Below are 12,437 nucleotides of genomic sequence, written 5' to 3' on the forward strand. Positions count from 1 at the left end.
AGTTATATGGTAGTTTTTTGCCGGCTTTTTTGGTTTCATCCCCGCTGGCTTTTTTGGTTTCATCCCGGCCGGAGCTTTGTTGGCTATTGATTCTTCTTATGCATCGTGGTTTCGTCTTTTTGAGATCTAATGATTGCATTGTGATTTTACCTTCTTTAGAGTTGCGGCCAATTTTTAGCTGATCTAGAACAATGCCCACATTATAATGCTAGTTTTTTGACGATTTGTGTCGTAAAGTGATATGTATATATTTTACATTCTTTTATATTGCAATTGTCATTCATTTTACTCTCTTAACTCATTATTCTGCATTGATTTAGTCTCTTTGCATAATATGCATGTCTAGATAATTTTTGCATTGGTCTTGCATGCATCTTGCATATTGGAGTTGTTTCAGGTGTTTAGGAGATGTGAAAAGCCTCAAAAGCAAGCAAGTAGCAGGACAACAGTGCAGCAACTCGACTTGTAGTTGTGCATGACTAGCGACTCGACCTGACTTAGACGTCCTTCCACCTCTTTGATCGAGTCAAATGAAAATCTTTCGGTTGAATTCAGCTTCTGACATGTTCTTTATAGTTGTAGGGAATTGAGTTATCTTTCCACTTCCGGTCATTTCAAGTCAATCTGAGACGTGGTTCAAGATTTATCACCGTTTTAGTGGATGAATATACACCAAGATTTTCGACTTGACCGGCGCTCCCGGTAAAGACGATGTTCCACTCGACCGAGGCTTTCGGGAGAGACGATGTTCAACTCGACCGATGCTTCCGGAAGAGATGACATTCCACTCGACCAACCATGCAACTTGGACGCGCTCCCAGGAAGAAGCATCAACATCCACTCGATCAACCATTGCAAACATGCGACTCCAGATATGCGACTCGACCGATGCTCCTGTGAGAGATGACATGCGACTCGACCAAGCATGCCTAGAAGAGATGACATTCTACTCAACCCATCACACATAGAATGGATGTCATCCCACTCGACCCACCATGCCTGGAAGGGATGACATTCGACTCGACCGACCATGCTAGACATGCGACTAGAACGACCTGTCTCGCACTCTTCAGAAGATTCCTGAACCGCCTCTCTATCTTGCCGTCTTATGTTTTAGGGTTTTCCATGTTTTGCTATAAATACTCTTTTAAGTCTTTACCCAAGACAAAACTGCTTTTTACCTTAAGGTTTATCTGTAGCCACCTAAAACGTTTTATGATTTTGTAATCCAGATATCTTTGAATTTATTTAGTTTTGCATTTGATTTCTTCTACAAAGTTGTCATCTCATTTTTATCTATCTGATTATGCTTGATTTAATGTTTCCTGTGTTTGTATTCTTGGTGATGTTGATTTATGGATCTGAGTAGTGTTAGAGTTCTTGAGGATGTGATAGATTAGGTAGAGAATCTTAGTATATAGGGTGTTTAAGCTTAGATTTGTATAATTACCTTCTAGATTAGAGTTAGACATACTAGTTTCTCTCTGATCAATTGGAACTAGGTCTTAGACATTTCCACACTCAAACAGTGTTTATTGAAATAGTGCCAGAGATTTACATTCTTAGCCTAAGAAATTAGGTGTCTAGGGTGTTTGTTGACGTGAATGAACTTGTTTGTCATGCCTGCTTGATCATGTTTCCCTAGCGAGAGCTATGTTTGGAAGTGTTTGAGTCTGAGTAGTTTCTGCCAAGAGATTGGATTAGCTAAGTAGTGACGTTCTGTAACATCCGCGAACTAGAATTTGCATTTTTGGTATGAGTGTCGATCGACACAATGGGTGTGTCAATCGACACCATCATTTCCAATTTCGATTGGTTTGTTTTAATTGCTGTTTGGTTCGGTTTGGTCTAATTGGAAACCCCTAAACCAAGTATTTAAGTGAGAGTGACGAATTAGGGGTTTAGGTTTTTGTCTTTTGTCGCCGTTGTGTGAGAAAAGAGAGAAAAAGAGAGAAAAGGAGAGAAAGTGTTGGAGAGCCTATGAGAGTGTTCTTGAGAGACTTTTGTCATGTTATTGGTTTTTTTGGAGAGATTTGTGGCTGTGGAAGGGAGAGTTGTTATTGGGAACGAAGGAGAAGCTTCCTAAGGTGTTGGTTCCATCGTTTCTTATTCAAATCTTCCTGTAAAAGAGGTGAGTGCTTGACCATGGCTGATTTAAGCCTGAGATCTCTTTTGTTTGGTTGTTCTTTGTCTATTTGTGGTGTTTGCTTACTTGGGTTTGTTGTTTTGGTGATTCCCATAGGTTCCTGAGGCGATTGGGAGAGTTTGAGACGGTTTCGTAGTGATTTGGAATGGAGGTTTGACGTTCGGATTCGTGCAGATCACGTCTGCAGAGTCAGTGTCGATCGACACTAGTGTGGTGTCAGTCGACACCAGGTTGTGTTAGCATCGATCGACACCAATCTGGTGTCGGTCGACACCACTTTTAACCATTTTTGAGTTGCTTGTTTGATGTGTTGATTGTGTTTGTTGGTTCAACTTAACAATATAATCTCAGTTGCTTGTGTGTATAGCCCAGTAGATGGGAGGATGGTCTCACTGTGTATTTTTAATAATACTCATGCATCTCAATATGTGTTTGTGGTGTAGATAAAGGCAAGTGTGATCGTGGAATCAGGGCGATGAGGAGGAGGATGTTCTAGAGGCTTGAATGATTGTGGTCTAGCTATCGTTAGGTTGCTAGTGTTGAGTTGATAGAACATTGTAGGATGTTGGAACTTGGTTATTGCATTATTGGTTTAATGGAATTGTTTTGTTATCCGCTGTTGTGATTGTTGCTAGGTTGTTAGTGGGTATTGGACCACTAGTGAATTAATATTTTAAAAAAAAAAAAAAAAAACCGGAACGGTTGTTTCATTTTGGTATCAGAGCCTTTACGTTTCTAGGACTAGGGTTCACTGTGCTTTTACTATTGTTGTTTGGGATTTCATGCTAGAGTTGATTATGTGATTTAGTCAATTGTGTTTGGCATGAGGTCCTAGAACATCCCCCTCGAGCCTATTTCGTGATTCCACGGTGAGTTGTGTTCTTGTGTGATTAGAATTATTTGTTGTTTAGCCTTCTGTTCTTGGTGATACAGATGGTTAGAGGTGAGGTTGCTGTTGGTCATGGCCATGGTCGTGGTCGTGGACGTGGTCGTGGTCGTGGTCGGGGACGAGGTCAGGTTCCCGAGACCAGTGAGAGTGTGATCCAGAGCATGGCTAGTGAGGAGTTAGCGGAGTCTCAGGTTCATCCTAGTGTGTCTGGAGACCAGGCTGGTTTAGGTGACGGCAGGGCGGATGGGCCTGGTGTCGGTCACTGTGTTGCCTCGGGTGTGAGGGTTGCAGCAGAGGGTGCTCCAGGCAAGGAGGATGTCTTGGTGGGCTTGCTAACTCAGGTTTTGGCGCGGCTTCCAGCAGCGGTGCCGCCAGTGGCTGGTGGGCAGGTTCCAGTAGTGCCGCCAGTGGTTGGTGGGCAGGTTCCAGCGGTGCAGTCGGTGGAGGGTTTGCAGGCAGGTGTGCAGCCGGGGGCCGAGATAGTGGACGCTCAGTATGTGCAGATGATGGTGCAGCTGCAGCGAGTGGGAGCGGGGTCTTTCTCGGGAGGTACGGATCTGAGTGTAGCGGATGAGGGGAGGGAGCGGATGGATTATCTTTTCCGGTCGCTTCGATGTCCCGACCAGTTTAGGGTGGATTTGGCAGTGCACTACTTGTCAGGTGATGCACGTGTGTGGTTGAGGTCGGTGACAGCACGGAGGGTGCAGCGGGATATGACTTGGGTGGATTTTGTGAGGGAGTTTAACTCCAAGTATTTTCCACAGGAGGCACTTGATCGCATGGAGGCATGGTTCTTGGGGTTGACTCAGGGGGACTGTACGGTGCGGGAGCTGGATGCTGAGTTCAGACGGCTTGTGGGGTATGCAGGCCGGGCTTGGGAGCCAGAATCGGCTCAGGTGCGGAGGTTCTTATTGGCTATGCCGGATGATCTGAGGATTCGGTGTAGAGTGATGAGCTATGCTACGAGAGCGGAGCTGGTTGAGGTTGCAGCTGGGCTAGAGGACGACTTGAGGTCCAAGCGGTAGTCTTTGGCTAGAGCGGGTTGATGGATTGGATTGTGGAATCTTATTTTTCTTATGTATTTTCGTTGGGGTTGAAATGATTATGACATTTTTGAGATTAATAAGATGAGTACTTTTCTTTATGTTTGACTGTTGTTGTCATGGGAAAAAGAGAAATAGCTCGGGTTTCTATTTTTGGAAAGTTTCCATAAATAGAAAGTTTCCACAAAAAGGAAGTTTCCAGAGTTAGAAAGTTTCTAAAAAGGAAAATTTTTGTGGAAAGTGTTGAGGTAGATCTAGTCGGGAGATACTCAATGGCATTAGACTTGTTTGCTCAAGGCCGTGAGGGCCCAACTCATGTGATACCGATAGCTCGATGTACTTTGTGGCCGGAGAGTGGGAGTGGTATGTTGCTTCGGATGACGATCCGAGAGCGCGCTTTAGGGTGACGACCCAAGATTTTTGAGACTCCCTAGATACCGTAGCTGTGAGCCGCGGCTTGGCAGTGAGCCGGTATGTCTCGAGGTTTGTGACCCGAGAGCAGGGGGAGTGGGTGTGAGCGACTCCCTGGATACCGTAGCTGTAGGAGGTGGCCTGGCAGTGAGCCGGTATGTCTCGAGGGTTGTGACCCGAGAGCGGAGGGAGCGTGTGTGTGTGACTTCCTGGATGTCGTAGCTTAAGGCGGTTGGCCTGATAGTGAGCCGGCATGATTCATTGGTTGCAACCACGGACGGGGGAAGCACTGAGTTGCAAGGAAATAGGGTCTTGGATGTGAGTATATTGACTAGAGGGAGACCTCGGGGTTTAGTCGGAGGTGTGCGGGCTGTTGCGACAGTTGCACAGGAAACCTTGGCTGACGGTATTTAAGTCCAATCGGGGGATGTGTGGGCCATGTTGACGGTGGCACGGAGGTCCTTGACGAATGGACGGTGCTGCGGGATTCGAGGACGAATCCTTATTGGTGGGGGAGAATTGTAACATCCGCGAACCAGAATTTGCATTTTTGGTCTGAGTGTCGATCGACACACCATCATTTCCAATTTCAATTGGTTTGTTTTAATTGCTGTTTGGTTCGGTTTGGTTCAATTAGAAACCCCTAAACCAAGTATTTAAGTGAGAGTGACGAATTAGGGGTTTAGGTTTTTGTCTTTTGTCGCTGTTGTGTGAGAAAAGAGAGAAAAAGAGAGAAAAGGAGAGAAAGTGTTGGAGAGCCTTTGAGAGTGTTCTTGAGAGACTTTTGTCTTGTTCTTGGTGTTTGTGGAGAGATCTGTGGCTGTGGAAGGGAGAGCTGTTATTGGGAACGAAGGAGAAGCTTCCTAAGGTGTTGGTTCCACCGTTTCTTATTCAAATCTTCCTGTAAAAGAGGTGAGTGCTTGACCATGGCTGATCTAAGCTTGAGATCTCTTTTGTTTGGTTGTTCTTTGTCTATTTGTGGTGTTTGCTTCCTTGGGTTTGTTGTTTTGGTGATTCCCATAGGTTCCTGAGGCGATTGGGAGAGTTTGAGACGGTATCGTAGTGATTTGGAATGGAGGTTCGACGTTCGGATTTATGCAGATCGCGTCTGCAGAGTCAGTGTCGATCGACACCAGTGTAGTGTCGGTCGACACCCTTTTGTGCTAGCGTCGATCGACACCAGGTTGTGTTAGCGTCGATCGACACCAATCTGGTGTCGGTCGAAACCACTTTTAATCGTTTGTGAGTTGCTTGTTTGATGTGTTGATTGTGTTTGTTGGTTCAACTTAACAATAGAATCTCAGTTGCTTGTGTGTATAGCCCAGTAGATGGGAGAATGGCCTCACTGTGTATTTTTAATAATACTCATGCATCTCAATATGTGTTTGTGGTGCAGGTAAAGGCAAGTGTGATCGTGGAATCAGGGCGATGAGGAGGAGTTGTTCTAGAGGCTTGAATGATTGTGGTCTAGCTATCGTTAGGTTGCTAGTGTTGAGTTGATAGAACATTGTAGGATGTTGGAACTTTGTTATTGCATTATTGGTTTAATGGAATTGTTTTGTTATCCGCTGTTGTGATTGTTGCTAGGTTGTTAGTGGGTATGGGACCACTAGTGAATTAATATTTAAAAAAAAAAAAACGGGAACGGTTGTTTCACGTTCATTGTTCAGGGATAGTTTGTTTGTGGCATGTTAAACAATCTGTAGACTAGGAGACTTTGCCGACATCAATTACTCCCATCCTTAGTACCTCTATCTTTCTGATTGTATTTGCATTCCTAAGATTGTTTTTATTCTTGCTGTTTAGTTCATGCTTAGAATCGTTTTAGCTTTTACTTTTTCATTTTCGCTTCTTGTCATCCATGTTCGTTTCTAGTCATCTAGTTTATTTCCGTTTTGCATTTTGATCATTCTAGGATTGTTAGAAATACACACTCCCTTTGAATTGGTTTGACTTGTGATATCTTGTTTGTATCTTGAGTGACTAGCATCATCCCATTTGGATTGACACCTTAAGTACTACAACTGTATAAGGTTAATTGAACCTTCTAGGATAGATACAAAAATCCTAGTATCATAAATATCATAAGATCATCAAACAAACACACTATTTTGGGGATTAAAAGTCCCATAGTTGGTTTTGGTACGATACTGAAACATAGTCTTCACACACATTACATCTTATATATTTATTACTTGGGATACATACTCATTACTTTCTTAATTGAACAGGCAGAGTATTTAGGTGGTGTCTTACAGTCCCTTACTCCACCCGATTTTTTGGTTATTGCTGAGACGCCACTTCTCAATAGCCTTAACGACCACTAATGTACGACCTCCACTACATTCATGGTTTGGGTTCATGTACACATGACATGGTGGAACCTGGGGAACCATCAGCATGTCATGGTGCTTCATCCCTTGCCCGTTGTACTGCTGCATCCCAAGCCCGCCTTGGTGCTTCATACCATGTGCGTTGTACATTTGCATCTCATGCCCGCCCTGGTGCTCCATCTCGTGTCCGCCCTTGTGCTGCATCCCATGCTCGTGTCCACTTTGGTGATGAACCCCATGCCCGCTTTGGTGATGAACCCCATGCCCGCTTTGGTGCTTCATCCCCTGCATCTCATGGTGCTGCATCCCGTGCTTGCTATGGTGTTGAACCCCGTGCCCACTTTTGTGATTCATCTTCTGCATCTCGTGCTGCTGCATCCCCTGCTCGCTATGGTGTTGAACTTCGTGTCTGTTTTGGTGCTTCATCCCCTGCACCTCATGGTGTTGTATCCCGTGCTCACTATGGTTCTGAACCGCATGTCCACTTTGGTGCTTCATCCCCTGCATCTCGTGGTGCTGCATCTCGTGCCCGCTATGATGTTGAACCCCGTGCCCGCTATGGTGTTGAATCTCGTGCCCACTTTCGTGCTTCATCCCCTGCATGTTGTGGTGTTGCATCTCTTGTTTGCTATTGTGTTGAACTTCGTGACCGCTTTGGTGTTGAACCCCATGCCCGCTTTGGTGCTTCATTCCCTGCATCTCATGGTGTTGTATCTAGTGCTCGCTATGGTGCTTAACCCCATGCCCGCTTTTGTGCTTCATCCCCTGCATCTCGTGGTCACTATGGTTTTGAACCCCGTGTCCGCTTTGGTACTTCATCCCATGCATCTCTTGCCCGTTATGGTGTTGAACCCCGTGTCCGCTATGGTGTTGAACCCCGTGTCCGCTTTGGTGCTTCATCCCCTGCATCTTGTGGTGTTGCATCTCGTGCTCGCTATGGTTCTGAACCTCGTGCCCGCTTTGGTGCTTCATTCCTTGCATCTTGTTGTGTTGCATCTCGTGGTTGCTATGGTGCTGAACTTTGCGCCCGCTTTGGTGCTTCATACCCTGCATCTCGTGGTACTGCATTTCGTGCTCACCATGGTATTGAACCTCGTGCCCACCATGGTGTTTCTCGTACCCGCTCTGGTGTGTTTCTTCATGCTGTCCCTGCCATCTGTTACCCATCTTTCCCATCTTTGCTATATTTCCCTACAAAATGATCATCTACCAAATTAAAATAAAATAATATACAGTTTCATAGGCAAAAAAAAAATTTGTGCTTCTTTTGTATGTTTGTTAATGTAGAAAAAAAAAACAAAAATCATACGTTTTCCGAAAATCAGCCTTATATATATATACCAAGTGTATTATATGAACCAGAATCAATAGTTTTACTTAAATGAAACTTTCGCATAAAAGTTTAGGACTTTCATTATAAAAAAAAAGTTTTAGGACTTTAACATAGTTTAAGACACTTTAGAAACATATAGAAATAACAACACATAACATATATTGTAAGGTCGAGACACCAAAAGAGATAACTTACGTTGTAAGGAGATGGGGGCATGATCAAGTTACACTGAGGTGGCTGTTGATTGTACTGGTGGTTGTTGCTAGTGTAGTGGCTCTGATTGCTCTCAAAAGACTCCTCCACGTCTGAGTCTTTGCTAGTGTAGTGGCTCTGATTTCTCTCAAAAGACTCCTCCACGTCTGAGTCTTCTTCATCGCAGACAGGCATGTGAGACATGGGTGGACGGCCATGGTTGGCCGGAAGCCTTATGCGGTGGTCGTAGCGGGCTTGACGGTCAAAGTAGCCTCCTTCTGACTCAACATGGGACACAAAATCCTTGCGCTCCTCAAACCCGTAGCCACGGCCGCTCCCGTAACCCTTGTGGCCGTATCCCTGCATCCCGAACTCAGCGATCCGTCCAAGAAGCTTATCAAGCATTTTATCTTTTTATATGGATAAGTGATTAACCTCTTTCAGGCCTTTCTGTATTTATACAGTTCTTATTGTGTTATTGTACTCTAGTGTTCTTTTAAATTAGTGCTTTATGTGATTCCATTTGGCTAGATTTGAATCTTATTCTCTTTCCTACCGCCACCACCACCACCAAACCGAAGTTGAGTAGACATCTTTGTTCTGATTCCGTTCTTTTTAATTAATGATCAATCCAATTCACTTGGAAATTCGAATTCTTATTTGACTCAAATATTGACGGAGGCATAATAGTAAAACTAAAAATTAATTATAGTCTAGTTCTATACTTCTATTTTGAGGCTTTGATTTTGATTTTATTATGTTGGGAAAAATGGTTATTCATCTTTTCTCGTATCACTTAATTTTAGGGAAATTTATAAATATAATTTAGTTTATTTTCTCTGTTACGAATATTGATTAATTAAAATCTTTCAGGTGTTTCTATATACACTTTCTTGTAGTGAAATAGTAGTGTTCATTTAAGTTAGTGTTTCATATGATTCCCGTTGGGGATTATATTCTTATTATCATGGTATGATCATCTGAATCTTATTTGATCTTTTTAATTAATTATCAGTCCCATTAGCTTGGAAAATTCCAGTCCCAAATTGACTGAATGTTATATGGAAGCATAATAATAAAACTGGAAATTAAACCTAGTCTAGTTCTACCTTTTTTTTTGATGACTCATGTGATTGAAAAAGCTTTCTAAGTCTAAAGACTAATTTTGGGATCTGGAGAAACTATGCTAAATTTCTCGAATTCCCCGTGCCAATACTAGTTCTACCTATTAACAGTATGTATTTTGATTTTATATCAAATTTATTTCGAGTTAAAGTTTTCAGTTATATTTGGAGACTAAAATTTGTGTAACTTAGTTTTTTGTTTTGGACCCGACTCTAAAAAGTGTTTAGGTATAATACTATCTATGGACAGATGACACTTTCTACTTTTTTTTTTGGTAAAAGGTTAAATTTTATACCAATTTTCTGTTTTTTTGTGTACAAAGGAAAAAAGAACAAGATTAGAAAGGGAAACTAATACAACAGAAGTAAGAAGCTAAAAAGGCGGAGGAGGAGGATGTTGATCCTGGTAGAGCTAGCAGGCGATCACGAATCGTGCCATCCACCCCGGTTTGAACCACAAGAGGAGATGTCGAGATGTTGGTGAAGAGCCTGGCCTTCCTTTCACGCCATATGAGATAACATGAGACCTGGAGGACCAACTTGACACTTTCTACTTGTACTCCCCAAACGCTAGATAATGTGGGTAACATGAGTAACATGGCCACATTACGCGATATGGAGAACACTTTATGAAGGTCAGATGGACTAAAGATGTCAAGGCTCACTTTAGACAGAACCACAAGGATCTTCTTCCCAACAATTTAACAGTAGAACAGATGATGACCCGTGTATTATAGTCGAGTGTTCATTTAAGTTAATGTTTGATATGATTCCCTTTGGAGATTATTATTTATTCCTAATATCATGGTATATATGATCTGAATCTTATTCTCATTTCTACCACCATACCGAAAGTTTAATAGACGTATTTATTCTAATTCCGTTGGTCTTTTTAATTAAAGATCTGTCCCATTCACCTTGGGGAGATTCCAATTCCCAATAGGCTGAATATTTATGGAAGCATAGTACACTACAAAAAAACATGCGTTTAGCGACTCCAATATTGGTCGCTTAACAGTCGCAAACACCTACTTTGAGACTACTAAACGACTATTTGAGATGGTCGTAAAAAAATGGTCGCAAATTTGTGGAGTCTTAAAATGGTCGCAAAATTATGACTGGATTACGACGCCGTTATATAGTCGCCAATAAGCGACGCTTTACAGACTCTTTATATTAGGAACCTTCGGTCGTAAACATAGTTACAAGTCAGTCGCAAATTAGTGATTAAATTGTGTGACCATTTTAAGACTCTGTATCTGTCGTCGCAAAGTAGTCCTCGTATATTAGTAACCATTTTGCCACTTATCTGATAGTTTCACAGAAATAAATTTGGTCGCAATTTGGTGACATTTTAGCATATAATAAACTGTTTTGTGATTCTCAAATTTGAAAGAATCACAATTAATTAAAATTCAAAACCAAATCATTAAGAAAGATATCATAATCATTCAACAAACAAAAAGATTAGCATAATTGTATCATAAGCATTCATTATCCAAAAAGATCATCCTAAAGCAAATTAAAATTTATGTTTTTTTTAGAAAAGACAATGTTTAGAACTTGAGTAAATGGAGAAAGGGGATGTGGTGGCTGGTGTTGTGTCTAAGGTGGTGGCTGGTGAGTACCTGACCCGGTGGCTGGTGGTATGATGTCTTCAGGTGTGGAGTCTTCAGGTGCGGTTGGTCGCAAGGAAGCAATAAAAGTATCAAATCCTGGATCTTTCTCTTTCATATAGATGAGAAGCTCGTTGGTCTTCATTTGAGATTCTTGATGCTCCTTATCACGTCGGGCATTCTCAGCATCTAGATGAGCTATCTTGTTGCGAAGTTGTTCTTGAAGCTCGAGAAGTGTTGGTGTTGATGGAGAAGATTCTGCATAGCTTTCTTTCCTTTTCCCTTTTCTAAGTGTCTCAACCATAGATCCAAGACCAAAAAGGTTTCCCTTCTCATCTGTTTGAGTACACTAAAACAAAGAAAAACAAAAGCATTTCGTTAGTCAAGGCTAGAAACAAGTATTAATAAAGTAACCATGCGGATAATGAAAACCAAAATGTGGATTAAGAAAGCAATGCTGAGAGTACCTTTAGAAAGATTTCATTCTTTTCCTCAATGCTGAGATTACGATGACTTGAACGTTCAGAAGAATTCCCTGAATTTTCTGGATCATCATCGTCCACTTCACACAATTTCTCCTCTAAGGTTTTGTCATAAGCTTCAGCTACTTGTTTAGCTTTTTGATCAACAAACGATCCGTCAGCTTGAGTATGTGTCTTCATGAACACTTCTGCAAATGATACCGGACGGCCCAATTCTTCCTCCTACAAAGAAATAGTAAAATGTTAAAACCATGGAAGCAAGGTGTTTAGAGTGTTAAAATCATGGAAGCAATGTTAAATTACCATTTCTTGATGAATTTGCACATATGATTTCTGACCAGCAAGGTGTTTGTGGACTCCAAGACCACCACGATCGGAGTTTCTACACTGTGAGGCATTTGAGCTCCTCTCCATTACGTCAGGTTCGTTCTAGTGATCACACATCTCAGCCCACAGTTCTGCACTGGTAATCCAAACAGGTTGTTTACCACTGCTTTTAGCTTGACTAACAATGCCTTTCAATCGTTTCTTGGCTATCTTTAAGAACCCCTCTCTAACAAGCTCAGTAATCCCAGTTTCCCAATAGAACTTCCGCTACATATTACAATTGAGTTAAGTTAGTGATGATACTAAAAGTCAGTTATGAGAGATAATAAAACTTTGAAAGCTATAAGACATTACCGCAAATGTCCTGAAATATCTCTCTTGAATGGGTTTAGGAGTAACCTTCCAGCTGTTGTAAGGACCAGCGAATTTCCTTCTAAATATTCCAGCAATCACCCGAGAAATTTTTCCTTTGTGCCTGTTAAACCTGTCACAAAACAAACACAATCAGTCTTAACCACAATCAGTCTTAACCAATACAAAT

The 12,437-nt window shown here is 42.0% G+C and overlaps 3 protein-coding genes across 3 annotated transcripts; all 3 read right to left on the reverse strand.

The window, feature by feature from the left end:
• Window positions 1-6,598: 6,598 nt before the first annotated feature.
• On the reverse strand, window positions 6,599-7,521 carry LOC104753671 (uncharacterized). Its single transcript, XM_010475891.2, has one exon. The coding sequence runs from the start codon at window positions 7,519-7,521 to the stop codon at window positions 6,742-6,744; it is 780 nt and encodes a 259-aa protein (XP_010474193.1). The 3' UTR covers window positions 6,599-6,741.
• On the reverse strand, window positions 6,599-8,811 carry LOC104750598 (uncharacterized). Its single transcript, XM_010472418.3, has 2 exons — window positions 8,351-8,811; window positions 6,599-8,013 (listed from the first exon to the last, which is right to left on the reverse strand). The coding sequence occupies exons 1-2, from the start codon at window positions 8,750-8,752 to the stop codon at window positions 7,537-7,539; spliced, it is 879 nt and encodes a 292-aa protein (XP_010470720.1). The 5' UTR covers window positions 8,753-8,811; the 3' UTR covers window positions 6,599-7,536.
• A 2,265-nt stretch (window positions 8,812-11,076) lies between these two features.
• LOC104753672 (uncharacterized) lies at window positions 11,077-11,967 on the reverse strand. Its single transcript, XM_087492728.1, has 3 exons — window positions 11,908-11,967; window positions 11,555-11,791; window positions 11,077-11,436 (listed from the first exon to the last, which is right to left on the reverse strand). The coding sequence occupies exons 1-3, from the start codon at window positions 11,965-11,967 to the stop codon at window positions 11,077-11,079; spliced, it is 657 nt and encodes a 218-aa protein (XP_087348854.1).
• Between the last annotated feature and the right edge of the window lie 470 nt (window positions 11,968-12,437).

The sequence above is a fragment of the Camelina sativa genome, chromosome 16, assembly GCF_030686135.1.
Source record: "Camelina sativa cultivar CO46 ecotype springtype chromosome 16, ASM3068613v1".
Lineage (NCBI taxonomy): Eukaryota > Viridiplantae > Streptophyta > Magnoliopsida > Brassicales > Brassicaceae > Camelina > Camelina sativa.

Bases quoted from the DNA above. Each gene is read 5' to 3' on its own strand.
- LOC104750598 (XM_010472418.3), bottom strand. From the start codon at position 8,752: ATGCTTGATAAGCTTCTTGGACGGATCGCTGAGTTCGGGATGCAGGGA. The intron at 8,014-8,350 runs GTAAGTTATCTC...ATCATTTTGTAG, and splicing joins TGCCCCCATCTCCTTACAAC to GGAAATATAGCAAAGATGGG.
- LOC104753672 (XM_087492728.1), bottom strand. From the start codon at position 11,967: ATGCCTCACAGTGTAGAAACTCCGATCGTGGTGGTCTTGGAGTCCACA. The intron at 11,792-11,907 runs GTCAGAAATCAT...ATTTCTTTGTAG, and splicing joins AGTCCACAAACACCTTGCTG to GAGGAAGAATTGGGCCGTCC. The intron at 11,437-11,554 runs GTACTCTCAGCA...TCTTTGTTTTAG, and splicing joins AGAATGAAATCTTTCTAAAG to TGTACTCAAACAGATGAGAA.
- LOC104753671 (XM_010475891.2), bottom strand. From the start codon at position 7,521: ATGCAGGGAATGAAGCACCAAAGCGGGCATGGGGTTCAACACCAAAGC.